Source organism: Meleagris gallopavo, chromosome 30, assembly GCF_905368555.1.
Source record: "Meleagris gallopavo chromosome 30, MGAL_WU_HG_1.1, whole genome shotgun sequence".
In the NCBI taxonomy this organism is placed as follows: Eukaryota; Metazoa; Chordata; class Aves; order Galliformes; family Phasianidae; genus Meleagris; species Meleagris gallopavo.
The window spans coordinates 2,663,039-2,687,146 of NC_139433.1; the positions used below are offsets into that span (position 1 = coordinate 2,663,039).

General features: G+C 50.0%; 3 protein-coding genes across 5 annotated transcripts; all 3 read left to right on the forward strand.

The window, feature by feature from the left end:
• The first annotated feature begins 3,958 nt into the window (after window positions 1-3,958).
• Window positions 3,959-15,847, forward strand: LOC100550262 (solute carrier family 71 member 1-like). The gene is made up of 12 exons (XM_003213228.5): window positions 3,959-4,285; window positions 6,545-6,640; window positions 6,808-6,870; window positions 7,994-8,121; window positions 8,536-8,650; window positions 9,219-9,437; window positions 10,494-10,607; window positions 10,958-11,029; window positions 11,428-11,540; window positions 11,691-11,788; window positions 11,867-12,033; window positions 12,125-15,847. Exons 1-12 carry the CDS (start codon window positions 4,202-4,204, stop codon window positions 12,332-12,334), a joined length of 1,479 nt encoding a protein of 492 aa, XP_003213276.3. The 5' UTR covers window positions 3,959-4,201; the 3' UTR covers window positions 12,335-15,847.
• A 53-nt stretch (window positions 15,848-15,900) lies between these two features.
• MADCAM1 (mucosal vascular addressin cell adhesion molecule 1) lies at window positions 15,901-21,604 on the forward strand. 3 transcript variants are annotated; one of them, XM_085211470.1, is made up of 6 exons: window positions 15,901-16,133; window positions 16,597-16,707; window positions 18,935-19,201; window positions 19,296-19,604; window positions 19,893-20,516; window positions 20,942-21,604. In XM_085211470.1, exons 1-6 carry the CDS (start codon window positions 16,046-16,048, stop codon window positions 21,064-21,066), a joined length of 1,524 nt encoding a protein of 507 aa, XP_085067596.1. In that variant the 5' UTR covers window positions 15,901-16,045; the 3' UTR covers window positions 21,067-21,604. The 3 variants fall into 3 exon arrangements, with proteins under 3 accessions (XP_085067596.1, XP_085067595.1, XP_010723235.1); XM_085211469.1 differs by having other exon boundaries at window positions 15,988-16,707; XM_010724933.4 differs by lacking the exons at window positions 15,901-16,133; window positions 16,597-16,707 and adding an exon at window positions 16,773-18,450.
• Window positions 21,605-21,752: 148 nt separating this feature from the next.
• Window positions 21,753-23,908, forward strand: TPGS1 (tubulin polyglutamylase complex subunit 1). The gene is made up of 2 exons (XM_085211471.1): window positions 21,753-22,244; window positions 22,427-23,908. Exons 1-2 carry the CDS (start codon window positions 21,889-21,891, stop codon window positions 22,956-22,958), a joined length of 888 nt encoding a protein of 295 aa, XP_085067597.1. The 5' UTR covers window positions 21,753-21,888; the 3' UTR covers window positions 22,959-23,908.
• The last annotated feature ends 200 nt before the right edge of the window (window positions 23,909-24,108 follow it).

The window sequence follows — 24,108 nt, forward strand, 5'->3', positions numbered from 1 at the left end:
ATGCCCCCAGTGGCCAGCAGGCAGCTTCTGGAAGGGGCCAGCAGCATCTTGCTTCTGCTTTCACCTGCAACGGGGACGTTTTCTCCATTTTTCTACCACTCCATTAATAGAAGCATTTGCAGGGTGCCTGGGGCTGCTTGGGAGGTGCTGGATTGCAGGGGGGCTTTGCTGTACAATGGGGCTGGCTTATTTCCATGCCTCCCAACCCAGTGGTCTTGTCCACTCTGATTTTGTCTGGCTCCCACTTGTTTATATCTGCCTGGAGGGCTCAGGCAGTAAAAAGCACAATCATTTTCTTGCTTCTTTGCCAGTATCTGCAGCAAGCTGGAGGGAGGGGGGGAGGATGGACAGACACGCTTAAAGGGACTTTCTGACCTCAAACAATCATGTAATACTCCCCTCCTCCAGCCCTCGGGCTGCTGCTTTTTGGTTTTTTTTTCAGGGATTCAAAGGAGTCAGACCTCCCGTCCAGCCTGGCATCCGCCCACAGCATCTGAGCGGAGGGGCAGCAGGCCAAACCAGCCTTCATGAGGCATCGCACCCAGTGTGGGGGCTCCCAGCATGATTCACACACTGGGGAGCAAGCCCAGAGCCACCTCCTCCTCACCTCGAATCCTCCCTTGGGTGCGGTTTATTTCTGCCTTTCCACTTTCAACTGAGCATCTTTCGAAGGATGAGGACCGAGAGGGATGCTCTGCTGCAGAGGGGTCAGGTCTCTGCCCCACAAACAGAACCAGAGCCTCCCTGGGGGCCCGCAGTGCCCTGGACAATGCACAGCTGCCTTTATCTCGCCTTCTTTTCACTGTCTCCTTCTCCCTGGCAGATGATGGGGGTGAAAGCCAGTAATCGCTCTAAGTGCAATCGATAAATCAGGGTAATAGAATTACATACATTTGCTGTTGCCATATTAGGAACCGCTTCTCTTAGCCTCTTTCTGCCCTTCTTGTTTTGGTTTTTAAACTGCTGCAAAGTGCTGGAACATGCTGGGCTCCTGCAAGCTCCATGGGGCAACTCCAGCCCAGGCTCAGAGGGGGGGAGGTTGATCCCTGCAGACCCTGCCTGATGCAGGCAGCTTTTTGTCCCCATCATTTTATCTCACATGTGAGAAACACTCACAAAGCCAATAACTTCAGCCCAGGCAAGGATCTCAGCAAGCGGTGTTTTATTTTGTTATTGCAGCAGTGAGCATTCTGCAAGCAGAAGTGCCTGTTGTAAGAAAAAAAACAAGCTCTGGTGTCTCCTCATTCCCAGCACCAATTCCCCCTCCATGCTGCGACATTCACATTCTTCACATGGGTAGTTGGCAAAGTCCATCCCTCTTTTATTCCTCCAAGCAAGCAGAACCCACAAGCCCAGTATCTCCCCTTCAGACACCAGCCAAATAATTGCGTGTCTTCTTGTGCAGATCTGCCTGCAGATGTCTGTCTTACAGCCTTTGGTTGCCCATCCTCCCCACAGCGATCTCTCCATGACCCCCACACTTCTTCTGCATGACTGCCAGCTCCCACAGGCTGCTCCCCAGTCCTGCACATGTCCCTGATGGATCATTTTCATCTCATTAGCAGCTGGTTTCAGGCTCTGGAGAGCTAGCTTTGCAGCAAGGGCTTCCCTGCCCTGCTCCCCCCCTCCCTCATCTGCTTTTAATCATTAGTCAAAGAAAAGTTTCCAGAGATAAAGATCACAGCCTCTGTTGGCTCGATGCAGCATCCTGTCACACCACTGCAATCCAAAATCCAGGAAGAAAACTCTCTAACCCCAGTGCAGTGTTAAAAAGTGCCATTCCTTTATCCCTCAATACACACCAGGCAACTTGACAAACCAATGCACGTTCTTAGAGTTCAGGTTCTACATTTAAACAGTTAAGACATGCATATGCAGCACATTGGGATACATATTCATTCTTTTCCAAGACCTCATTAATATATGTTAATGTCCCTCTGGGCATACGCTGTAGCATTTAGAATGGTTGTATGCCCACTTACTTTCCCCTTATTTTTCTATCAGTTCCAGCACTGAGACTTTTGGCCAACCTTCAGCTGTTTTTCCATTGCTTCTTAGGCCATAATGAGCAACTTCCAAAACAATGTATGTGAAAATCCAAGGAAAACCTCCTTGCACCTGCTGAAATGTAAGCAATCTATTAGGAACCCAGTGTTTCTTGTGAAACAGAATTAAGAGAAAACAAGGCTGTTCACCCACCAAGCAAAGTTGAAATGGAACACTTTAGAATTAGCACTCACTGATTCCTTTTGCTAAAAGAATATATTGGTCCTTAAACTAATGCGCTGATCCCTATTGCTAAACAAAGCAGCCTATATCACCCCCCCCCCCCCCATGGCAAGGGTCTTGCCCTACTGTGGGACCCCCCAGGCCATCCTGCCACAGAACAGCCTCAGAACAGACCAGGCTGACTTCCATCTCTCTTCAGGTTCCAGCCCTTCATATTTCTAGCTGAGATGATGCAAGAGGCTCCTGTGGCCCTTGACACATGTGGTTCCAGCATCACAGGGGCAGGGATGGATATGGAGAGGAGTGGGAGGAGAAGGGAGGGCAAGCAATGTTGGCCTCCTGCCCTGCTGCTTCCCAGCAGCAACACCTTTTCTAAATTCTGCCTAATGAACCTCCTTGCACCTCTGGCACTGCATGAAGGGAATAAGCATCAAGGACTCTCCAATCCATGAAGCATTAATTAGGAGAGGGAACACAGGCGTACAAGCAGTGTTGCTGAAGCAAGCACAGGTCTGTCAGTGCTGAGCCCATGGCCACAGCTGTCACAATGTCCCTGTTTGGTGGTGGGTTTGGGGTGAGGGGGCTGGGACCATGCTGGGAAGATACCTGGCTGCTATTACCCTGCTTCCCCCACCTAAGAAAGGATGCAAGTTCTCCCTTTGGCTCTACCAAAAGAAGCGGCAGAAGACGTTTCAAAAAGACACTTTGCTTTGAAGCTGCGCCAGCAGAGAGAAGCCCTCCCTGAAACATGAATCCCCCCAAGTGCTGACACATCAGGACACATTAAAGCAAGCGTGGTGAAATAGGAGAGCTGGTCAGGGCTGCGGGTGTGCGGGGCTGCAGCAGCACTGGGGCAGGGCTGAGCACTCAGCTGAAGCCAACTGCAGTGTCCCCGGGTTGGACAGGGCTGCCCTCTGCCTCCCCAGGGCAAACCCTTTGGTTTCAGCCCATCTGGCACCTTTAATGTGAGGATGGGGGGGCTGGGAACAGCACTCATCTCTCATAGGGGCTGCAACAGAGCTCAAACTCCTTTCTCCAACCCCCTGAGCAAACCAAGGCAGAACCCAGGCTGCCCCTGGAACACAAAACCGCAGAATCCTGAGCCAGAAGGGACCCATGTGGTGGTCTTGGAGGCCCAGGGGATGTTGGCACACAGCAGAATGATTATTTGATAGCAATAGAGCAAGAGGGAATGGCTTCAAGCTAAAAGATGAGAGCTTTAGGTTGGATGTGAGGGAGAAACCCTTCACCCTGAGGCGGTGAGGCCCCATCCCTGCAGCTCCCAAACCAACGGGGGAGCCCTGGGCACCCAGAGCTGGAGGTGAAGGGGCACTGAGCCCATGGTGGGGCTGCGGTCCCTTCCAACCCAACCATGCTGCGGTTCTCATTTGGGACAGCCCAGGAACTTCCAGGAAGCATTGAACCCCCACTCAGTACTCGAGTTGCTAAGGCACCAAGTGTCTCCTACGGCACACCAGCCCATTAAGGGCGCAGCGCGAGGCCCAACGTTAATTAGCGCGGGGTTAATTGCACGCTACAACGACCCACCGCTTCCCATCGTGCTTTGCGCCACCCCCCGGCAGCTGTCTGACGTCACAGCACCGCCCCTCACAAACCTTCACGCGAAACACCGCCCCCTCGACTCCTTCCAACCAATGAGACGACAGGCGGCGGGCGGAACAGCCAATGGGACGCGAGGATTCAGCGCGCGATGTCGGGGCGCCGGAAGTGACCGTTAACGCCATCGTCCGGGCGACGGGGGCGCGGCCGCGGGGCGGGAGGGGCCTCATGGCCGGGCCTGGCCGCCCGCCTTCCCCCGTTCCATCCGCCGCCTTTTCCCGCCTCCTCGCACCGGGTTCCGCGCTCTGACCCCACCCGTTGGGCGCGGGTCCGAGCCGGGCTCGGCGCGACCCACCGCTGGGAGGATGGGGCAGCCGAGGAGGCAGGAGAACGGCAGCGGCCTGACGGCGCAATGACCGGCGAGAAGAAGAAAAAGAAGCGGCTCAACCGCAGCGTCCTGCTGGCCAAGAAGATCGTCATACGGGACGGGGCCGGCGTGAGTGGCTTTGGGGGGGGGGTCGGGGCGGCGGGGAGGCTCGGCCCTGCTGGATGTCAAGCGTACCGGCAGCTGCTGCTCCCGCAGGCCGGGTCTCGGGTGGGATGAGCGGCTCTGCCTTTCTGAGCCTTCTCTGGACGCGGCTGTTCCTCTGATCACAGAATCACAGAATGGCCAGAGTTGGAAGGGACCTCAAGGATCATGAATCTCCAACCCCCCGCCACATGCAGGGCCACCAACCTCCACGTTTAATACCAGCCCAGGCTGCCCAGGGCCCCATCCAACCTGGCCTTGAACACCTCCAGGGATGGACGGGGCATCCACAGCCTCTCTGGCAGCTGTTCCACCTCACCACTCTCTGTAATGAATTTCCCCTTGATGTCCAACCTAAATCTCCCCTCCCTCAACTTCAAACCATTTCCCCTCATCCTGCAGTTATCAACCCTTTCAAAGAGTTGATTCCCCTCCCCTATGTAGGCTCCCTTTAGGTACTGAAAGGCTGCACTGAGGTCACCCCGCAGCCTTCTTTTCTCCAGGCTGAACAAGCCCAGCTCCTTCAGCCTGTCTTTATAGGGGATGATCCTATGGGAGTTCTGTTCCCGTGGGCATGCGTGGGAACTTGGGGGTGTTTCCTGGTGTAGGGAGCCTCCTTTCACAGGGAGATTGGACTCGATGATCTCTGGAGGATCCTTCCAACCCCTGCGATTCTGTGATTCTGTTTGTGGTGTCATCGTATGGTAAACTCGCCTTGGAGTCTGGGTGAAATGTGTGCTTGTTTGGAGGGTTGTGTGAGGAGCTCCTGGCATCGATTCTCTGTACCTGGAATGGAAATTTCAGCAGCGTGTCTGGTAAATGGCAGCTCAGAGATAGGCACACCTGTCTCATAAGGGGCATAAGGTGGCAGTGAGCCCTTCCTGTGCTCCTGGTCATCAATCTATGCAGCAGGCTCCTGGTGATCTCTTTGTATTTTATAGCTGCGCATTCAAGAGGAGTGGTCTTGTGGGGTGACTCCAAAGATGAGTTTTTTCTCTATTATTTAAGGAGAGGAATAGGTTGCCCAAGGAGGCTGTGGATGCCCCATCTCTGGAGGCATTCAAGGCCAGGCTGGATGTGGCTCTGGGCAGCCTGGGCTGGTGGTTGGCGACCTGCACATAGCAGGGGGTTGGAATTGAATGATCATTGTGGTCCTTTTCAACCCAGGCCATTCTGTGATTCTGTGAGTGTAATGCAATGAGGTGATTGATGGGTGGAAACTGAACAGGTCCCACGTGGATTTCTGCATCTGCTGCGTGAAGAAATGGGCTGTTAGTTTTGTTTCAGTTGTGTTAGAAGTGATTGAGAGAACACAAAGAGGGAAGATGAAAGCAAGAGAGGGCTGCTGTCTTCTGCAGAGGTGAGAGATTAGGTGAGTGGAACGAGGTGGGTTTGTGCCACCTGGGCCTTCTCTCTCTGCTACAAACAGCCATCTCACTTGTGTGCAGTAACACTGACTGCTGTGAGTTTCCCTAGGGCAGGGTTGGGTGCCTCTTGGCTCTGTGCTGGTGACTTGATTTCTTCTTTTAAGGAGACTTTTTGTCGAGTTGAAATCATTCTGTTGCTAACGGGAGAAATGAGCTCTTGTGGAAGGGAGCGCGTTGTGTTACTGAATGTTTGGTCTGTGCAGTTCTTTGATGTAATTCAGCTGAGGTTTTCTCCTTGTTCCTCGTGATTTGTTTTACTTGTGAGCTCATGACTTTGTAAGTGTGTCCTGTGTGACAGGAGATAACCTTCTGGGCAGGCAGCTGAACAAATGCTCCCTTAGAAGTGCTGGGAGAGATCTTAAATAAAAGTAAGATAAGCAAACTCTTCAAGGCTTCTTTTTAAGCTGATCTTTGCCTTTTCCATCACACTGAACAGAGTCAGCATTGAGGGCTAAACTCGCCTTTCCAAAATTCTGGAGCCTTTTCTGAGCTGTCGCATCTACTGCTGTCAAAATAGGCATTGGGGTCCATGTCAAAGCTCTTTAAGGTGAGGGTTGGAAGGGTGATATGTTCAGTTGTCTTTAGGGAAGGCTTAATGGTATCAAAGATGCTCTTTGAAAGGGAAGAAAAGAAAGAAACCAATGGGCTTTGTAGGACAGGTAAGGATTGATAGACCTGGACGGAGTCACCCTGGGGTGGGGGTACAGCTTCAGTCAGAGCTGACATTTCAGCTCCTAACCAAATGTATTTATCCCAGACCAGGATGTGCTTATCTTTAATTAGGAACTTTGTTTTGCAGCGACAGGGGATTGGAGAGCCCAGCGTGTACCACGCAGTGGTGGTGATTTTCCTGGAGTTCTTTGCCTGGGGTTTATTGACCACTCCAATGCTGACGGTGAGTGATCATCCTCTTGTAGCTGAGGGTTTGCCTTGAGCTGCTGATTTCTTTCCCATTTTCCTTGTATTGTGTTCTTAGAGCCATCTGTAGCCACCAGTTGCCTGCAGGAATGGAAACCCTGTACAAGTTGCTAGCATGCTTTATTTTTATTTCTCCTCCTGTAGGTGTTACACCAGACTTTTCCTCAGCACACATTCTTGATGAATGGTCTGATTCACGGAGTCAAGGTAAGGGCTATTCCTTCTGCTCTCATGGGTGCTTGTAATGAAATCTAACCAGTACCTCGCTTTCTTTTAGTCTGAGTTCAAAGCAAGAAGTGGCAAACTATGACATTTGCTGATATCAGCCAGTATTTGATGTTCATATTTAATGTTGGGTTGCTCACTAGAAACCTAATAGAAAATGAAGGATTGATAGGACATAAAATTGGGTAGTTTGTGTAGTTAACCTTACTGAGAAGAATTAACAATGTGCTGCTTGTTAGCATCTGTTTGGAGCTGTAACAAATATGTTTCATCTGAAAGCATTCTAAATCTTTATGATATCAGCCGTGGAACCAAATTGAGGAGAAAAGAAAGCAATGACATCTGAACTTATCAGTAAGCAAAAACTGAAATTGGACTGGCCTTAATGGGTTCTCATCAGAGAAAGTAAAGAGTGTGCTGCGGTGTGGTAAATGGACTCAGTGACTAGACCAGAGTCCCCAGAGCAGAATTTGAGGCAAAAACAGTGAAAAAGCAATAGCCAGGTGTTCTATCTCAGATGTGAGACAAGATGTGTTGCTAGGCCACTGTTCTGGAAAAAAGATCTCAAGAAATAGCATCAAAGTGGTTCCCTTCATTGTGTGTCGGGCTCTCCCTGGTATGCTTAAGGACTTTCCCTGCTTATCTGTGCTTTGAAAGACACTGAAAGGCACTGAACCATTTTATTTGTGCTTAATGGTTTTGGTTTCTCATCAGGTCTGACTCCTCTCCATCTAAAAGAGAAAGCTTTCCTTAGATCTATAGCGATGTTAATGTGACGGAGCTGTGTCAGTAGCTTTTTAGGTAGTGGCAGGGCAGCTCCCTGCTGCACAAGGGTGCCTGGGAAGACCACAGCTGCAGGCTGAGCAGCTGCAGAGAATGGGAAGTGGTTGGGTTATTTAGCAGCATCTAGCTGCTCAAGGATTTTGTTTTCCTCACTGAAAATGTGAGCAACTTAATGAACTGCTGCGTTTTGGTAACGTCGCCTGCTTGTAGGAAATAGGAGTGGGTTCTTTATCTTCAGATGTTGCCTCCAAAAGCCCTTGCTGTTGATAATTAGAAAGAAACCCCTCAGACAAACTCTGTCATCTTTTCTGTCTTTTCTTAGGGTCTGCTTTCTTTTCTAAGTGCCCCATTGATTGGTGCTCTCTCTGATGTCTGGGGCAGGAAATCCTTCCTCCTCCTCACTGTCTTCTTCACATGTGCACCAATTCCCCTTATGAAGATCAGTCCGTGGTGAGTTTGTTCTTGTTCAAACTGAGTGGTTCTGAGAAGAAGAGCGAGTGTGAAGCTCAACAGTGAAGGATTTGCTGGTATTGCATTTGGAGATGAGGTGGAAGTGTCTGTCCAGTAGAGAAGGAGCCTGGGCATGTGGCCTTTCCTCAGTCCAGAGACTGATTTACTTATCCAGTTCTGCCAGAGGGTTCAGTTTCAGGAAGAAAAGCTTTATTGCTTCACCTGGTAAAACATAAGCCATAACATAAGGGGAAAATAAGTCATAAAACTTCATAGGCTACAAGCCTGCAGCTCAGTGTTACTGAGTGCTTTATGATGCAGTGAAATAAGATGGACTGGAGGAGGAATATGGTAGGGGTAGTAACTCAACTTCTGCCAGGTCTCTAACTCTGCCTTTGGTAACATCTGTTCCAGGTGGTATTTTGCTGTCATTTCCATGTCTGGAGTCTTTGCTGTCACCTTTTCTGTGATTTTTGCCTACGTTGCTGATATCACACAGGAGCATGAACGCAGCACAGCATATGGCCTGGTAAGGAGCTTAATAACAGGTTCGTCTATTGAAGGAAATACTTGGGGTCTGACTGTTAGGACAGGTGTAAAATTAGGGTGGGAGGCTTACAGACATCAAGCTTGAGGGCAGTATCTGTGACAAGATGATAAGAGCTTTGCTAATGTTAGTCTCCACATTCTTGCTTTTCTTTGACCACTGAGAGAGCAAGTAAACTCTGTGTTATCTGAACTCCAGCTGTATTGTTGCTTGGCCTTTAAGTCAGCCTGGTCTGTCAGCTTCTTTGCACAATTAAAGAGATCAGACCATGATGCTGGTGTGCATACAAGCAGCCTGTGGTTGTGCCCTTCCTATGGAGTTACTGGAAGCACCATAACCAATATGAGCTATTAGGATAGCTTTAATTGCCTTTTGCTAGAATTCAGCCTGGATGGCACCAAGCAAACATGCCATATCCTTGTGTACAAGAATCCCTGTCCACATGGATTGTCTCCTTTCAAGATGGCAATATAATATCCTTCAGTTACTGTGGAGGAGAAAATAAGCTCTGGTCAGAAGAAGCTGTATTATTCATCTTTTATGCTTCTAGGTGTCAGCCACGTTTGCTGCTAGTCTGGTCACAAGCCCAGCAATTGGTGCATACCTTTCCCAAGCCTATGGTGATACACTTGTAGTTGTGCTAGCTTCAGGTGTTGCTTTGCTGGATATTGGTTTCATCCTGCTGGCTGTGCCAGAATCTCTGCCAGAAGAGATGCGCCCTGTCTCCTGGGGAGCTCCAATCTCTTGGGAACAAGCAGACCCATTTGCTGTAAGTAATCTTGCTGCTGGTTTTCTGCACTCTGTGATATTTGTAGGTGCTGTAGTTCTGTTCTGTTGTTTTCTCTCAAAAGAAAGATGCATTCCACAGAAGGTCAAGGTGAATGCTGGCAAAGATATAGTGTTTAACTAATAGCAGGCTGCATGTATATAAAAGTCACAGCTTCTGTCTTACCTGAGTAGCTACATATGTAAAGTCTAAAGGAAGAACATCTCTTGGAGGAAATGTGCCAGATGTTTGAAATATCAGAGAATCATAGAATGACTTGGGTTGGAAGGGCTACTCTCAGGAAGTTCTTCTCACAGTTTACATACCTGGGATTACCCCAACCCAAGTGCAAAACCTTACACTTTTCTTTGTTGAACCTCATTATGTTCCACCTTTAGAGCTTTTCAAGTTCTCTCTGGGTGGCATCACCATGTGAGTCAATCCAGTACCTGAACCAGAAAGTTATTGTGGATCCAGGAGTCTCTTGGATCACACTGTAGCCCTCACTGGTGGTATTCCACTTCTGTGAATCATCCCACCACAATAAGCAATAACAGCATAGCTTTCCAAGTGCACCATGGTTTCTACCTGCTGCTGCAGTATGAGTTACTTTAGCAGTAGGATTGTGTCAGGAGAAGTCTTGTGTGCCCCTGGCTTTTTAGGGACTTGCTAATGGTAGTGAGCTTTGCAGAGTTTCACCTCCTCTGCTTGCTTGGAGGATTATGTTGGTAATCTGAGGGAATAAAAATTGGGATTAAAAGCAGTTGGCCGTAAATGTAAGAAACTGAAAAGCAAAAATTCCTCATTCTAAGGTGTAAATTGATGTAATTTTGTGTCTTGTCTGGTTGCTCTGTGACAGTGTTCACATCTTCATCTGGAATGCTGGGTATTTGCTGTTTATGAACAGGAGGCATTTACAGAGGGCTGTTTTGAGTAAACAAGTGTAGACTTATCCAAGCATTCCCTTTTTGCATGTGAGATGGTAACTTAAACACTTTTGTTTACCTGAACAGCATGCAATAGGTTTTAACATTTTTTTTTCCCTCCTCTTTTCTACAGTCTTTGAGGAAAGTGGGTCAGGATTCTACAGTGCTGCTCATCTGTATCACTGTCTTTCTCTCCTATCTTCCTGAAGCTGGCCAGTACTCCAGTTTTTTCCTGTACCTGCGACAGGTCAGTGTACTGTGAGCAAGGAAGGCTCTGAATGCACAAACCCAGCCTAGAAATGTTCTCTAAGCTGCATGTCCATAGGAAACTAATGTTGGCCGATGGCTTAATGAAGCTGAAACCATAAGAAATAGTGACATGTTCCAGCTTTCCTAAAAATAAAAATAATAAAAAATAGATGTGGGAGCCTCTTGATCACTTTGTGTTTTATTCCAGTAAGGTAGCAGAATGTAAGTTGATTAGTGTTTAAGGAGCTGATAAGCAGTGTCAATAAATGTTAGTAACGTTGATGGAGTGATTTTTGTTGTATGGTGCACATCTCTTGCCTGAAGAATCCCTTCTTGGTGTTTTCACAGGTCATTGGTTTTTCCTCAGAGACTGTGGCAGCGTTTATTGGTGTTGTTGGAATTCTCTCTATACTGGCTCAGGTGAGAACTGATTTCTGCCTATGATCTGAGTCAGGTTATGGGAATATGCTAAACTTCTGATAATTTGGATTAATGACTTGTCAGAATCCCTGTGGCTACTCAGATACCATCAGTACCACTTACAGCTACCTGTGATCTCTTGTCTTTTCTTCTGGGTGTAGCTGTTGTCAGGAAAGAACAAACTGTGGAGTGGTTGCTCTGTAAAACATCATAGATTATGCTCTGATTGCTCTAAAAGGGGACATGCTGGTTTCTATGAGAATGTGATCAGAATGGAGGAGTGCCTGTGCGTGGTAGAGCAATCTAATGGCAGCAAGAGTTCCCTCTGATTCCTATTCTCTTATTCTTCAGTGTGTTGTCGTCTCTCTTCACTTACTTTGTTTTTCTTTCACTTCCAGACAGTAGTCTTGGGAATTCTCATGCGTTCAATAGGAAATAAAAACACTATCCTGCTGGGACTAGGCTTCCAGATCCTGCAGCTGGCCTGGTATGGCTTCGGATCACAGCCTTGGTAAGAGTTTGCCCATCTTTGGCTTCTCCCTCCGTGGCTCTGTGACAGGTCTCTGTCCCCAGCAGAGGGAGATGCTGCTCCACACGCAGTGCTGGTATATAGCAATTCCTTGGGAGCCTCCCTCCTGACTGCTCCCTCTTTCTCTCCAAGGATGATGTGGGCAGCAGGGGCTGTGGCTGCCATGTCTAGCATCACCTTCCCGGCCATCAGTGCCATGGTGTCTAGGAACGCAGACCCTGACCAGCAGGGTAAGTTCAATTGCTTACTTGTTTCATGGGCAAGTTCACCCTAGCAGCACTCAGGTCACAAATATTCTCTGTCCCCAGGTGTAGTGCAGGGGATGATCACTGGAATTCGGGGTCTGTGTAATGGCCTGGGACCAGCTCTCTATGGCTTCGTCTTCTATCTCTTCCATGTGGAATTGAATGAAATGGCTGAGGTGGAAACTTTGGGTAAGGCCTCCAAACCCAACATGGCCAACCCAACAGATGAGGTAATCTGCTCAGTTTTATCATTCAGTTTTTGCGGTGCTTCTTCTGACGTTGCCTTCAGCATTAATCATTCCTTTGTTTTTTTTCCTACAGAGCAGCATTATCCCAGGGCCTCCTTTCCTGTTTGGAGCTTGCTCTGTCTTGCTGTCGCTCCTGGTGGCCTTGTTCATTCCAGAACACAACCTTACTCTGAGATCAGGCAGCCACAAAAAACACAGTAACGGAGCCCAGACCCACACCCACAGCCCGCAGGCTGGAGCTTCGGATGGCAAGGAGCCCCTGCTTGAGGACAGCAGTGTATGAGGTTGGGAGAGAAGGACCTGGCTTGTGTCTCAACTCCAGATCAAAGATGGACTTAGTTGGGGTTTGGGGAGAGAGGGTGGGAGGCGAGAAGGAGCGAGATGAAAGACTGTACCACGAGCAGCTCACGAGAAGGGAAGTGGTTTCCCTTCAAGCCAAATATACTCAGCTGGTGCAAAAATTGAATTGTATGGTCTGGTGCTGATGGAAAGGGGAGATACAGAACCGCTCTGCATGAAGGGATATTTCTTTAAAGCAAACCTGCCCTTGTTGTGAACACTGAACTTCATGGTGTGACCTGCCAAATACTCAACTCGTCAGTGAAAAATTGAGGAGCTAGCATTGTCTGTGTTCTAATGTGAACTAACTCGTGTGCCAGCCAGAATAAAACAAGGCATCTGTTACATTCCCCCATCCCCTTACATAATTGGTACTTGATGCTGATCCCGTTGCAGCTGAGTTGGCTGACCTCAGCCTGGGGGAGGCCGAGAGGCTGCACTGTGCAGCCTATACTGTAATAATACAGCAAGTAAAAAGTGTGCATGGTTGAAGAACAGATAGCATAGTCACCATCTTGAGGATCTGGTGAATTTGTCCATTTTGGCCCAGGTGATGCTTACTCAGACAAGAAATTGATGCTGTTCTGAGCTCACAAGAGAGAATGGGCAGATGGAAGTTAATTATATGAATTACAGATGCTTAGGTGGTCAACGTTAGTATTTTTCATGGGGGTTTCTGTTGCTTTTGTGTTGGCTTTTTTTGTTGTTGTTACACTGATGTAACACTTCTGTCTGTCACTACCTCCATAGGAAGCAGGTAAAAGGATTTGGGAGGGGGGGGATTTTTTTTCTGGAAGTGGAGAAGTTGATTAGAAAATAGCTTCTTAAGAGGCAGGAGAAAGAAGTAAACTCTGCTAAGCACTTTGTTAAAGCGTGGCTTCCTGAGAGTGAGGTCAGAGAAATAGCTGTTGAGCACTTCTATGAAACATGTTGATTTTTCCACAGACTCTTCTCATCTTGATATTAAAACCAGATAACGAGGCGTGATTTGTTTTTCTCGGTCCAAAGGAGCCTGATGAGGGTTGCAATTGCTTTGAATCTGCAAGTCTGTATTCCAGGTAGTATTTCTGAGCCCCTCTCTGAAGGCTTTCGTTTTGCTGAAGAATGAAACTGCAACCTTTTCTGCAGGGTTCAGCTCTGCTTAGAAGAAGAAACAGAAACTCTGAGTGCTGTGAAAGAAGCTGAGGTAGATATGGGGAACGTTTGGTTGTTTATAGATGCATAGAGATAGTGAAGTGAGCAGGAAACAATGAGTGAGAGCAGAAATAATGACACTGGGGAAGCAAAGACCAAACTGGGGGCAATTAAGGAATTTGTTGCTAAGGGCATTGTGGATACAGTGGCCAAAAAGTAGTTCCATCTCAGCATGGGGTGTGCATACAGCTTCATGGGGATCACTTCTCTGTGGGTTCAAGACAGTAATTTAAGGGAGAAAGACCAAAAGGGATCACTGTCACTTCATGTCTTGGTTCTTTACAGATGGGTAATTGTATTTGGTGCTGTTCCTGTGCAGCAGTGACCAAAATGCTGTTTGTCTCCGTATTTATATCAGCCAGACAGCCCCGAAGATCTCAGTGCTCTGGAGCACAGCAGGCACTCCTGTGGGACTTTGCTTCACTCAGGATGCCTGCTTGAGGGTTGTGAAGGGAATATGAGGCTTCATAGCTTCTGACCTCTTCTATGAGCTTGTCAGTGGGAGAGCTGGTTCGTGGTGACTGAACAGATGGAGCTCTGCATCTTCGTGTGCATCCCTTAAGAGCCTAACAGTATAGAATCACTGCTTGCCTTGAACGAAGAGCATCATGTCGGTTTACCAATTTTCTGGACCAGTTAGTTAGTGGAGGTGGGCATTTAAGTGAAGTAATTCAGCTTTTGTTTACCAATAATTTTGGCTGGTATTTAAATCCTGTAATAAGAACTGTGAGAGCAGCTGATTGCCCATGCAGAGAGCAGCTGTCTCAGACACTGAGGGTTTGCTTATGCAGCTCTAATTTGTGGGACTGGAGAAGGTATCAGCAACATGTGGAGGCTCCAGTTTTCTCTCTGCCCCATGTTTCCAGACCTTTTTGGGATAGGTTGCACTGTGGATGCACAGCACACACCTTTCCTGAAGAGAATCCCCTCACTTTAACTTCTAGGCAGCAATTCCATCTCTGTATTGCTTACAGAAATAGCTTTTATTCGATTGGAGCTTCACCAGGTAAATCTGGTGCTTCATTTGTTTGCACTGTACGAAAATGAACTCAAGTAGTTCCATCCCTCACATGCAAATGAATTGAAATTAAACACTGAATAGTTACCTCATTCACACTCAAAGCTTCACAGGTTAAAATAGAACAGAACGTTACAAAACCAAGACGAGCATAATTTATATTATATAAAATATATAGATATATATATTTTTTTCAAAGTCCTTTCCTATATATGGTAATTTATTCCACCGAGGTCTCTTCCCAACCTGCCAGGGTCTGCAATGCAGGCAGAGGTGGCACAATGGGGATGGGTGTGAGTTGCTCCCAATCCCACAGTGCTGAAGGTGCAGATGTTCCCTGGAGGGCAGCAAGCCTGCTTGCCTTCCCTGCAGATGCTGCTTGTTGTTATGGGCATTGGAAGCAGATAGGGATTTGTTCTCACGTTTCTGGAGTTCCCTCAGTTGGTTGGGGGTCTCTCGGCCCTGCTGTAACCCCTCTCTCCCTGTTGGGCGTAGGGATGTGATCCACCATTCTGCCTTTATGTGAGAGACACTGCCTCGAGCCCAGCGGTGGCGGAGCTGAGATTACTGGACCTGAATGAAGAATGTGCCTAATTCTGAAGGGCTGGTAATTCTGCAGCGTCGGTGGTGGAGGCTGGAAAACTTGTAGAAAGCATTGAGTTAGCGTTGCCAAGTTTTGTTATTTTCTATGGAAATGCAACTTTTTGTAAAAGAGCCTTTTCTGTCAATCCCATTGATTTGCTATGTGATGCCTGAGCCTGGCCAGTCAGCATCGGCGTTCTGCAGTGAGTTACACTTCAGGTTGGTTAACAGCAATGCCCCAAACATACAGCAAAAGAATGAGCTCAGCTGCCCTTCCTCTGCAGCTCCAATGTTAACAGCAGCAGTTCGAGTGAGTTTATAAAGCTGATCTTGTTGCATTAGAGAAACTGAATGCATTAAAACCACCGCTTGCCCTTTTGTCGTTACCTTTGCAAAGGAATCACTTTGAACTTTGTTTTTATTCTTCCATTTGCACTTGAATTGCTGCTAACATCTTTGGTCATCTTTCAAGTGTGGGCACACAGCAAGCCCACGTTCATTGGAGAACGGCTCTAAGTTTACTATGGTGTGCATTTCTGTATCTCTTTTTTTTTTTAAGTTAACATTGAAATGTATTTATTTCAGTTCAAGTTGTGTTTAGCACTGGCTAATCTTTCCTCTGATGGATTATTTATTAAACTGCTGCATTCCTGTTGCGTTGAAGCTCTTTCTTCTGATCTGTTACAAGCTGGATTTGGGGCTTTTGGAGTCTGTTTGTATTTCTGGATGGTCTCTGATGACTGGTTGGGGCTGGAGTCCACATGTGAGGTTCTGTACAGGGCACAAATCCATCTGGTTGTTGGTTTTCACCAATTTCTTCCAAACTTGTGTTCTAGAATGAAAAGTACATGAAACCAATTCATGTTCAACCTGATTCTGGAACATCTACCTGGATTTTCATGGGAGCATTGGAACAGCTTCATAGCTCTCACTGCTTTGGTGCCTGAAGGTAAAACACACTGAGCTGAGCCTCTGCTGCTTGCCTTACTCATCCAACAAGAAAGAGACCTCCAGGCTGTATATCCAGGGTAACATTTATGGTACCAGGTGTAATTTGGGGGTTGTGAAAGCTGGGGTGGCTGTCTGCAGTTCAGCTCCACGCACAACAGCCATCTCTGTGCACCAGCATCCCCATGGGACCATGGGGGCTGTAGTATGCTGCTGCCCTCATTTCCAGGCAGGCTTCATTTAGATCTTATCTTACCCATTTAAGTGGGGTTTTCAGGATCATACTAACGTGAACAATGTAATCACAAGTAGTATAAACAAATCCAAATCAGGTCCTTTGATGGATGGCCAATACTCTGTAATGAGCTGGAAATACGAGCCCTCTATTATAAATGATGTTGCTTTTTGTATTTATTTCCTCTGGACTTTTGAGCTTATTGTGTTTGTTTTTTTTTTCCCTTCAGATAACAGTAGAAAAAAAATAAGACCCTCAGCTTGTCTCGGCATCAGTGAGCAGGAGGGAAAAGGAAATTATGTTCAAAGTTGGACTGGTGATGTACTCCAGCACTGCATTTGTAGGTTTTGGTTTTTGGTAGCATGTTCTGTTTTTTTCCCTTTCTGAAAGAGTTTAAAGACAATTTAGACTCTCAGTCTGATGCTTAACAGTAAACTTCAGAAGGACTTTGGGCTTTGCCAGCTGCCCCAAGTGTGGTTTTTCATAGTCATAGAATGGCTTGGGTTGGAAGGGACCTCGAGGTTGAAGTTCCAAACCCCTGCTGTAGGCAGGGCTGCCGACCACTGGATCAAGTAGTGGAATAGAATAAAAGCATCACCTGTGCGCTCTTCCAGTTTATAAGTATAAAATCCGTTAAAGAGAAAGACTGAACAAACTGTGGGATGATGGGATGCTCGGGGATGAAGGTCTGAGAGCTGTCACAGGTAGCCAAGGGGAGATGGATTTAGGGCACGGAGGTGCTTTGAGGTCTGAGCTGCGAGGGTGGGAATGAGGAGGAGACCCTGAGCTCACTGCTGGGAAGAACTTGGCCCATACACAGCCTTATCCCATGGAGGAGACCTGGGCATTTCCGCACCAGGGCTGGGTCAGGGCCCCACGGATGGACTGCAGTGGCTGCTGGAAACTCCGGGAAGCAGCTCTGTTAACACAGGATGGACAGAACAAAACCCTGCAGCCATTAATCACTCTGATTTCAGCTGAATGTGCACATTCGGGTGGCAGTTGTTTACAGAGCTCTTCCCCTGCCCTGTCTGACAGTTAATTACCTGGTATCCCAAATGAAGCAGCACGCCCCGTACCCGGAGCTGCTTCTCAGGAGTGTTCCCGTATGGGAAACAGCTCCTGATGGGTGGTGTGGGGAATCACACATCCCTTCCCTCAACCCTTTGGTTCCTTCCTCAACCCGAGTACAATGATGGGGTATGATGAGCCTGAATGAGCCCAGCTATTTCCAAAGAGCTGGGTGTGAGGATAAGGTGGTAATGCCAGACGTGAGGAGTGGCTCTGTGGCCATGCCTTGTGGCAGCATGATGTGGGGTAGACAGTCCTATCAGGGGATACCTGCTTTTATCCCTGAAAATGCTCTCTGCAGCTGTTAGTTTCAGCCTTTGTGCTCAGCACAGAAAGAGACAGTTTGCCTTGGAGAGAGGGCAGAGTGCTCCACAGTGCGCATTTGGTGGGGGAGTGATGGGGAGGTGCCCTGGGAAGTATCCCTTGATGAGCTGGTAAGAGATAAAGAGGCAGAGGAGGCAGCCTGCCCTCCTATTGCTTTCAATCTCTTGACAGAAGGATTCAAATCCCTGTCATTTAGGGATATTCTTGCTTTCTGGAAGATGTGGTATCCAGGCAGCCTTGCTCGCCCAGGCCAGGTGGAGTGCAGAGGGAGCTGGGATGGGACCAAGTCCTGACCTGAGTGGGGCTGTCAGAGGGTAATTAGAGGCAATGGGAGCCCCGCAGCCATTTGGGGAGGCTTGGGGTCAGGGGAACCCATAGGAACAGAGCCGTGTAACTGGGCAAGCACTGAACACAAAGTCAAATGGGAAACCCTTTCTGGAAATACCCCCACTGATGGGAAGGGTGTGGGGCCCCCGGATGTTGCAGACGGGGCGGATCTTAGAGGGTGTTAAAAAGGGCTGAGAACGGGGCAGGCAATCAGAAGGAAAGCTCCAGTCAGCAGCACTCACTCCAAGCAAGAGGGAAGGAAGGAAAACCACCGTTTGCTGCTGTTCTGCCCTGCGGCCAGCTCTGTGGGTGATGGAATTGGCTCCTCTCCTCTTCATCAGCTTGCTGTGGGGCTGTAGTGGTGAGTGCCTGATCCCTCACCCAGGCTGTGTGCTGAGATCCCCGTGCTTTTGCTCTGTGTGCTGCTTTAGGGGCTCCTTCTCCTTGCTTCTCAGCTCTGTGCCCATTGTGGTGGAGCCTATGGCTGGTGTGTGAGTGATGCTATACATCCCTGCTCCACTGCACCGTCCTGCTGCCAGGTGAGCAGCAGCACTGGTGAACAGTGAAAACTGCAGGGAAAAAGGTGTTTGTGGGGTCATTTCCAACAAAATAGCTGGAAAGTCTTGGTGGTAAGGAGTACAATCAGGAGGTGATGCTTGCTATTTGGCAGACCCTGGCTGGATTTTGCCAGGGAAACACTGGCTCGAATGAACCATCACTATTAATCTGTGCCCCTCATGGTGGTGAGAAAAGAGCTGGGTGTGACTAAATCAAAATCCCGTTTGCTTTGTTTGTTGGTGTTCATCCCCTCCTCTGACTCCCACAGTCCCTTCTCCTTCACACAGGGCGGCCGACCAACAAACTGGTGGTGGTGCCAAAGGAGCCAGTGGTGCAATATGGAGACGCAGTGCAGCTGAACTGCTCACTGCCCTGCCCAGGCGGCACCGTGCAGTGGAAGGGGCTGGACACCAACCTGGGCAGCATCGACACCTTCCTCACCCACAGCATCCTGAAGATCAGCAACGTCAAACTGGCCACAGAGGGCGTCAAGATCTGCCAGGGCACCTGCGGTGACAGCAGCTACCAGAACACTGCCATCCTGAAGGTCTATTGTAAGCATCTCCACCCCTTCTCTTGGGGGCTCCCCCTGCAAAGTCCTGCCATTCCCTGGAGATTCACACCTTCCCACGGCTGTTTCTCTTGCAGCTCTCCCAGAGGTGCTGCAGCTCAATGTGGACCAAGCACTGATACCGGGGCAGCCATCCACCCTGCACTGCTCAGCCTTGCACGTGTACCCCATCACAGGGCTGCAGCTTGCCTGGTACCGGGAGGACAAATTGTTGATGGATGAATTTGAAGAAACAGAGACCGATGAGGGACTATTTGATGTTGTGACCACAGTGCGGGTGTCAGGGGAGGACGTGACAGAAGGAGTGGTGTTCAGGTGTGAGCTGACGTTGAGAATTGGATCAAAGATCTTCATCCGTGTAGTATCCATTCCTGTGAGCAGTAGGGGTGAGTATGAGGGATGGAGCTGGAGAGCTGGGTTCTTACAATGCTCCCACTGCTGGAGCCCTCCTCCACTGTCTGGCATTGCTTGAAACAGGAAGGGTAACAGCTTTCCTTTCTTGTGCTGTGCTGTGAACCTCCTGTCCCTGCTGCCATGCTGACTGGTGCTGCTCCCTGCTCTGGAGCTGCAGTGCTTGTGTAGGATGGGCAGAGATGGTTATCACCCCCTGGGGACAACATGCCACAGTGGCACCATCTGCCTCTGAGGCAACTTATGATGCTCTGTTTTCACAGCTGTTACGGAGCAGCCAACAGCCATGGCCACAACCACAGAGAGCCCCCACACCACAATGACCACAACGGTAATCCACAGCATCACTGAGCCTGCAGCCATCACAGTGCCATCCCCAGAACCACACGAGCCCAGCACAGCCCTGAATGCTGTGTCACAGAGACCTGAGACCCCCACAGAGTGGGTTGCTGCATCCAAACCCACCCTACCGGAGGAGCATCATCAGGACCCTGCAGTAGGCACAGCATCGCTGCATCTGGACAGCACTGCAGCCCCCAGCATGGGCACTGTGAGCCCTGCAGCCACACAGGGAGCAGCTGTGGATGATAGCAGCCCAGGCTCCCACATAACAACACCTACCTGCAGCCTGCAGATCTGGTCGCTGCCTCCCAATGGGATACGAGGCAAAGCTCTGCGCATTGAGTGCCAGGCACAGTGTACCCAAAATGCTTCCGTCCGTTGGCTGCACACCCCCGTGGCTCTGTCCCAGTACCGGGAGGAGGCAGTGGGCAGTGGTTCCACGCTATGGTTGGACCGGGCTGAGCCCCATCACCAAGGCCACTATCAATGCATCCTGTTGGGCCGCCATGCACAAGCAGTCAGCATGCAGCTGATGGTCTCTGATGGTGAGTCGGGGGTCTGCAGCCCCCATCTGTTCCCCCTGCATGCATCCCTTGGGATCTGCTGCAGCCATGCTGGATGTTAGACTCACTGCAGCTCTCCAGTACATAAGGGGAGCTGATAAACAAGAGAGTGACTTTATACAGGGGAAGGTAGTGATAGGACAAGGGAGGATGGCTTCAAATCAGAAGAGAGGAATTTTAGGTGAGATGTGCTTTACCAAGAGGTGGTGAGAACCTGGAGGTGCTCAAAGCCATGGATGAGGCCCTGGGCACCATGAGCTGGTGGGGGGCACCCAGCCTATGGCAGAGGGGCTGTGGGGGCTGTGAGGGCTCTTCCAACCCTACCATTGTCTGATATGCTCAAAGCTGGGAAGCTTCAGGTGTGGTAGTTGGGCCTGCAAGCCCACGTCCTTCTTGTGTCTTTGCAGATACATCCAGCTCCATCCTTCCCATAGCCATGGGCACATCGTTCTCACTCCTGGGACTGATAGTGACTGGTATCGTATCTCGTCACCTATGGAAACGATTTAAATCACACTACAATCTGTCCTAAGAGTGGAGGCTGCCTACAGCTGCTCCATTCCTCCCCATCAGCTCCTGCCATCCTTCTTTCATGCAGGAAGCTGAGCACCTATGAGCCAGGCAGCCCAGCTTCGGCATAGGACCATCGGAGCCAGCAGGGTGCGAGTTGCTCCCTGCCAAACCCCAAAAGGAGCAGCTCCAGCCCAGGGGCTGTAAGCATGGAGCTGGCCGAGCTGCTGCTGCACTCCTTCACATTGGGTGGGCACTGAGAGTTCCGTGTGTGTTGTGGTGTGTGTAAGCAGAGCGGGGAAAGGGCAGTTTGACCCGTGGCTGAGGCTGCTGCTGCCTGACCAGTGAATGAGGCTGTGAGGGATGGGCAGGGCTGGGATGGTTGGGGCTGTGCTGGCCTGGGCCTGCAGCCCACAGTGAATCCCAGAGCACAGCAGACACTTGGTGCAGCCCTCAGGCTGTAGGAGCAGGAGGTGGGGATGCATGCATGGTTCTGGGTGGGTGTGCGTAACAGCAGCATGACTTTCAATAAAAGTGCTTTATTTGTGTTTGTGCTCTGACTCGGTCCCCACACGGCTCTGGTTCCCTAGCACTGCTGCGGGGCGCGTTGCCCGCTAAGGAGCCCCGCATTTGCTGCAGCTCACAGAGCGGCGGCTCCTTGCCCATACTCAAGATGACGGCCTGCGGCCTCGCTCAATGGCGGCTCTCGGCACCATGGCAACCGCTTCCCGCCCGCTGATTGGATGCGCCGGGCAATAATGGTGGTAGACCCGACGGCCTCCTCGCCCACGGATTGGCTGCCAGTATTCAAGATGGCGGCATAGGTGCTTCCCGCTTCAGCGGAATGGCGGCGCACCAAGATGGCTGTGACCCGCCTTCGCCGCCTGCAGCTAAGATGGCGACGTACGAGAAGCGGCGGGCGGCGGCGGAGGCCACCCCGACCGCGGCGGCGGGCAGCGGGCTGGGGGACGAGGAGGAGTTCCTGCTGCAAGCTGACGTCACCGCCATGGTGCGGGAGGCGCTGCTGAAGGTGCTGGAGGCGCGGCCCGAGGAGCCCGTCTCCTTTTTGGCCGATTACTTCGAGCGGTTGGTGTTGGGCAGCTCCGGCGCAGCGGGCGAGGCGGCCGCAGAGCTGTCGGGGCCGATGCAGCGCTTGTCCCGGGCGCTGTGGTACGTGCGCTTGGCTCACCACTCCCACAGGTGCGGACCAGAGGCAAAGGGGAGCGGGCGGCGGACTACGGCTCCCGGCGTGCCCCGCGGCAGCGGCGCCTTACTCGTCTCCTGCCGGGCGCGCGGGGCACTCTGGGAGTTGTAGTCCCGGGAGAGGGGGGCCGTAAGGCGGCTGCGGTGTTGAGGCTGTGTTTTATCCCGTGTTGCGGCAGGACGGCGTTCAACAACAACATCAGCACGGCCTATGAGGTGCTGGGGGCCGGCGGGCGGCGGCGGAGACTGGGTGTGGATGGGCGGCTGTACAGCGAGCTGCTGCGGCGCATCTGTCAACATGGGGACACACCCCAGGAGGTGGCTGCTGCATTGCTGCAGAGGGTGCAGTGCCGGGACCACGAGGCTGTGCCCTTCGATGTCTTCCGGTACGGCGTCCTCACCTGCTTTGTGCTGCTGGAGTTTGTGACCAAGGCACGGATGCTGTATGATGTCCTGGATAACGGTACCGGTGTGGCAGACAAGAGTGTCTGCCAAGCTGTCCTGTGTACATTGGAGGAGGCACTGGGAGCCAGTAGCCTCTCTGTGCCTGTCCGTTATCTGGAGGCAGGCTCCAGGTTGGGGCCAGACTGCTTGGCCTTGGCCATGGACCGGGCACTGCAGGAGAGGAAGCTCAGCACCACTATGAGCAGAGAGGAATTCCTGAAGAAAGCTACAGCCTTATTTGTTGCAAAAGTGAAACCTGTTGAGTAATGTCCAGGAACAATGTGGGAACAACATTTGCTGGATTCCCTACATGGTTCAAACAGCACTTTGTGTTGAGGAGAAGGCTCTACTCCCTGAAACTGGCTGGGCAGCGAGGCTTGGGTGAGCAACTCAGGTGAGCCCTGAGTCTGCTTGATGAGAGACTGCTGATTTCCATGCTCCATTTCTTGCTCTGAGCAGTATCAGTGCCCACTCACCTCTAGAGCTTGATGTTCCCATGTCCTAGTGTGCCTCTCCTGAATGTAGCTCCTCTATTTCCAGCTGGCATCAGTAAGCCTTTTTTTAGGCATTAAGTGGGAACTGTAAACTTTAGGGCAGTTTTAGTAATTAAAAACAATGCAGAGTTAATTAACTATGGGTCTGGATCTCCAGCTATACTGTGGTGCCATTCTAGCCCTGATGATGCTGTGTTTGTGCAGCCTCAGTGGGGAGCTTTGCCTTTACGTTTGGGTTGTTTTCATCCCTACCTCTGAAGTATGAAATAATGCGTATCTACCTTGCAGCCTATTGTGAGGACTCGGAGGCAAACACAGGGTTGATGTGAAGCATGAAATAAAGCATTACTTGACAGACAAAATGTTTTAAATGCAGAGAAGATAAGAGGCTGGGAGGAGCTGCTTGCTGGTGATGGAAAGCTGTTGGCAAGCAGCTGCTCTCTTGCCTTGTTCTGTGTTTACCAAACCGCCTCCAGCTCTGCAATCCAGATGCTGGAGATGAAAGTTCATACTTGAATGGCAATTTTCGCAAGGAAAACTGTGGAGTGCTGCTGATGTGGGACTTATAGCACCAAAAGACAAAAACAAACTTCATTCCTTTAGAGGCCGCTTTGCTTTTGAGTTGTGTTGAGCCGTACGAGTATTTATTTGAATTTATCTCTTTTAATTATGCTGTGCAATGATTGATTTACAGTCAAACATTAAAGCTTTTTCTTAATTTTAGTTTCCAGTTTCTGTACTGCTTGGTGTCAATGGCAGCACCATCCACAACGGAGGGTTTGTTAAAGGCGCACGTGGCACGTTAACCCAGCGCTGCTCTCACGTGGTACCTCAGCGCGGAGGCTGCCGGGAAATGGCCCGCAGCCCCGCGCCCCCATAGGCAGACGACGTCGTGGGGGCGGAGCCCGCTCTATTCCCCGACC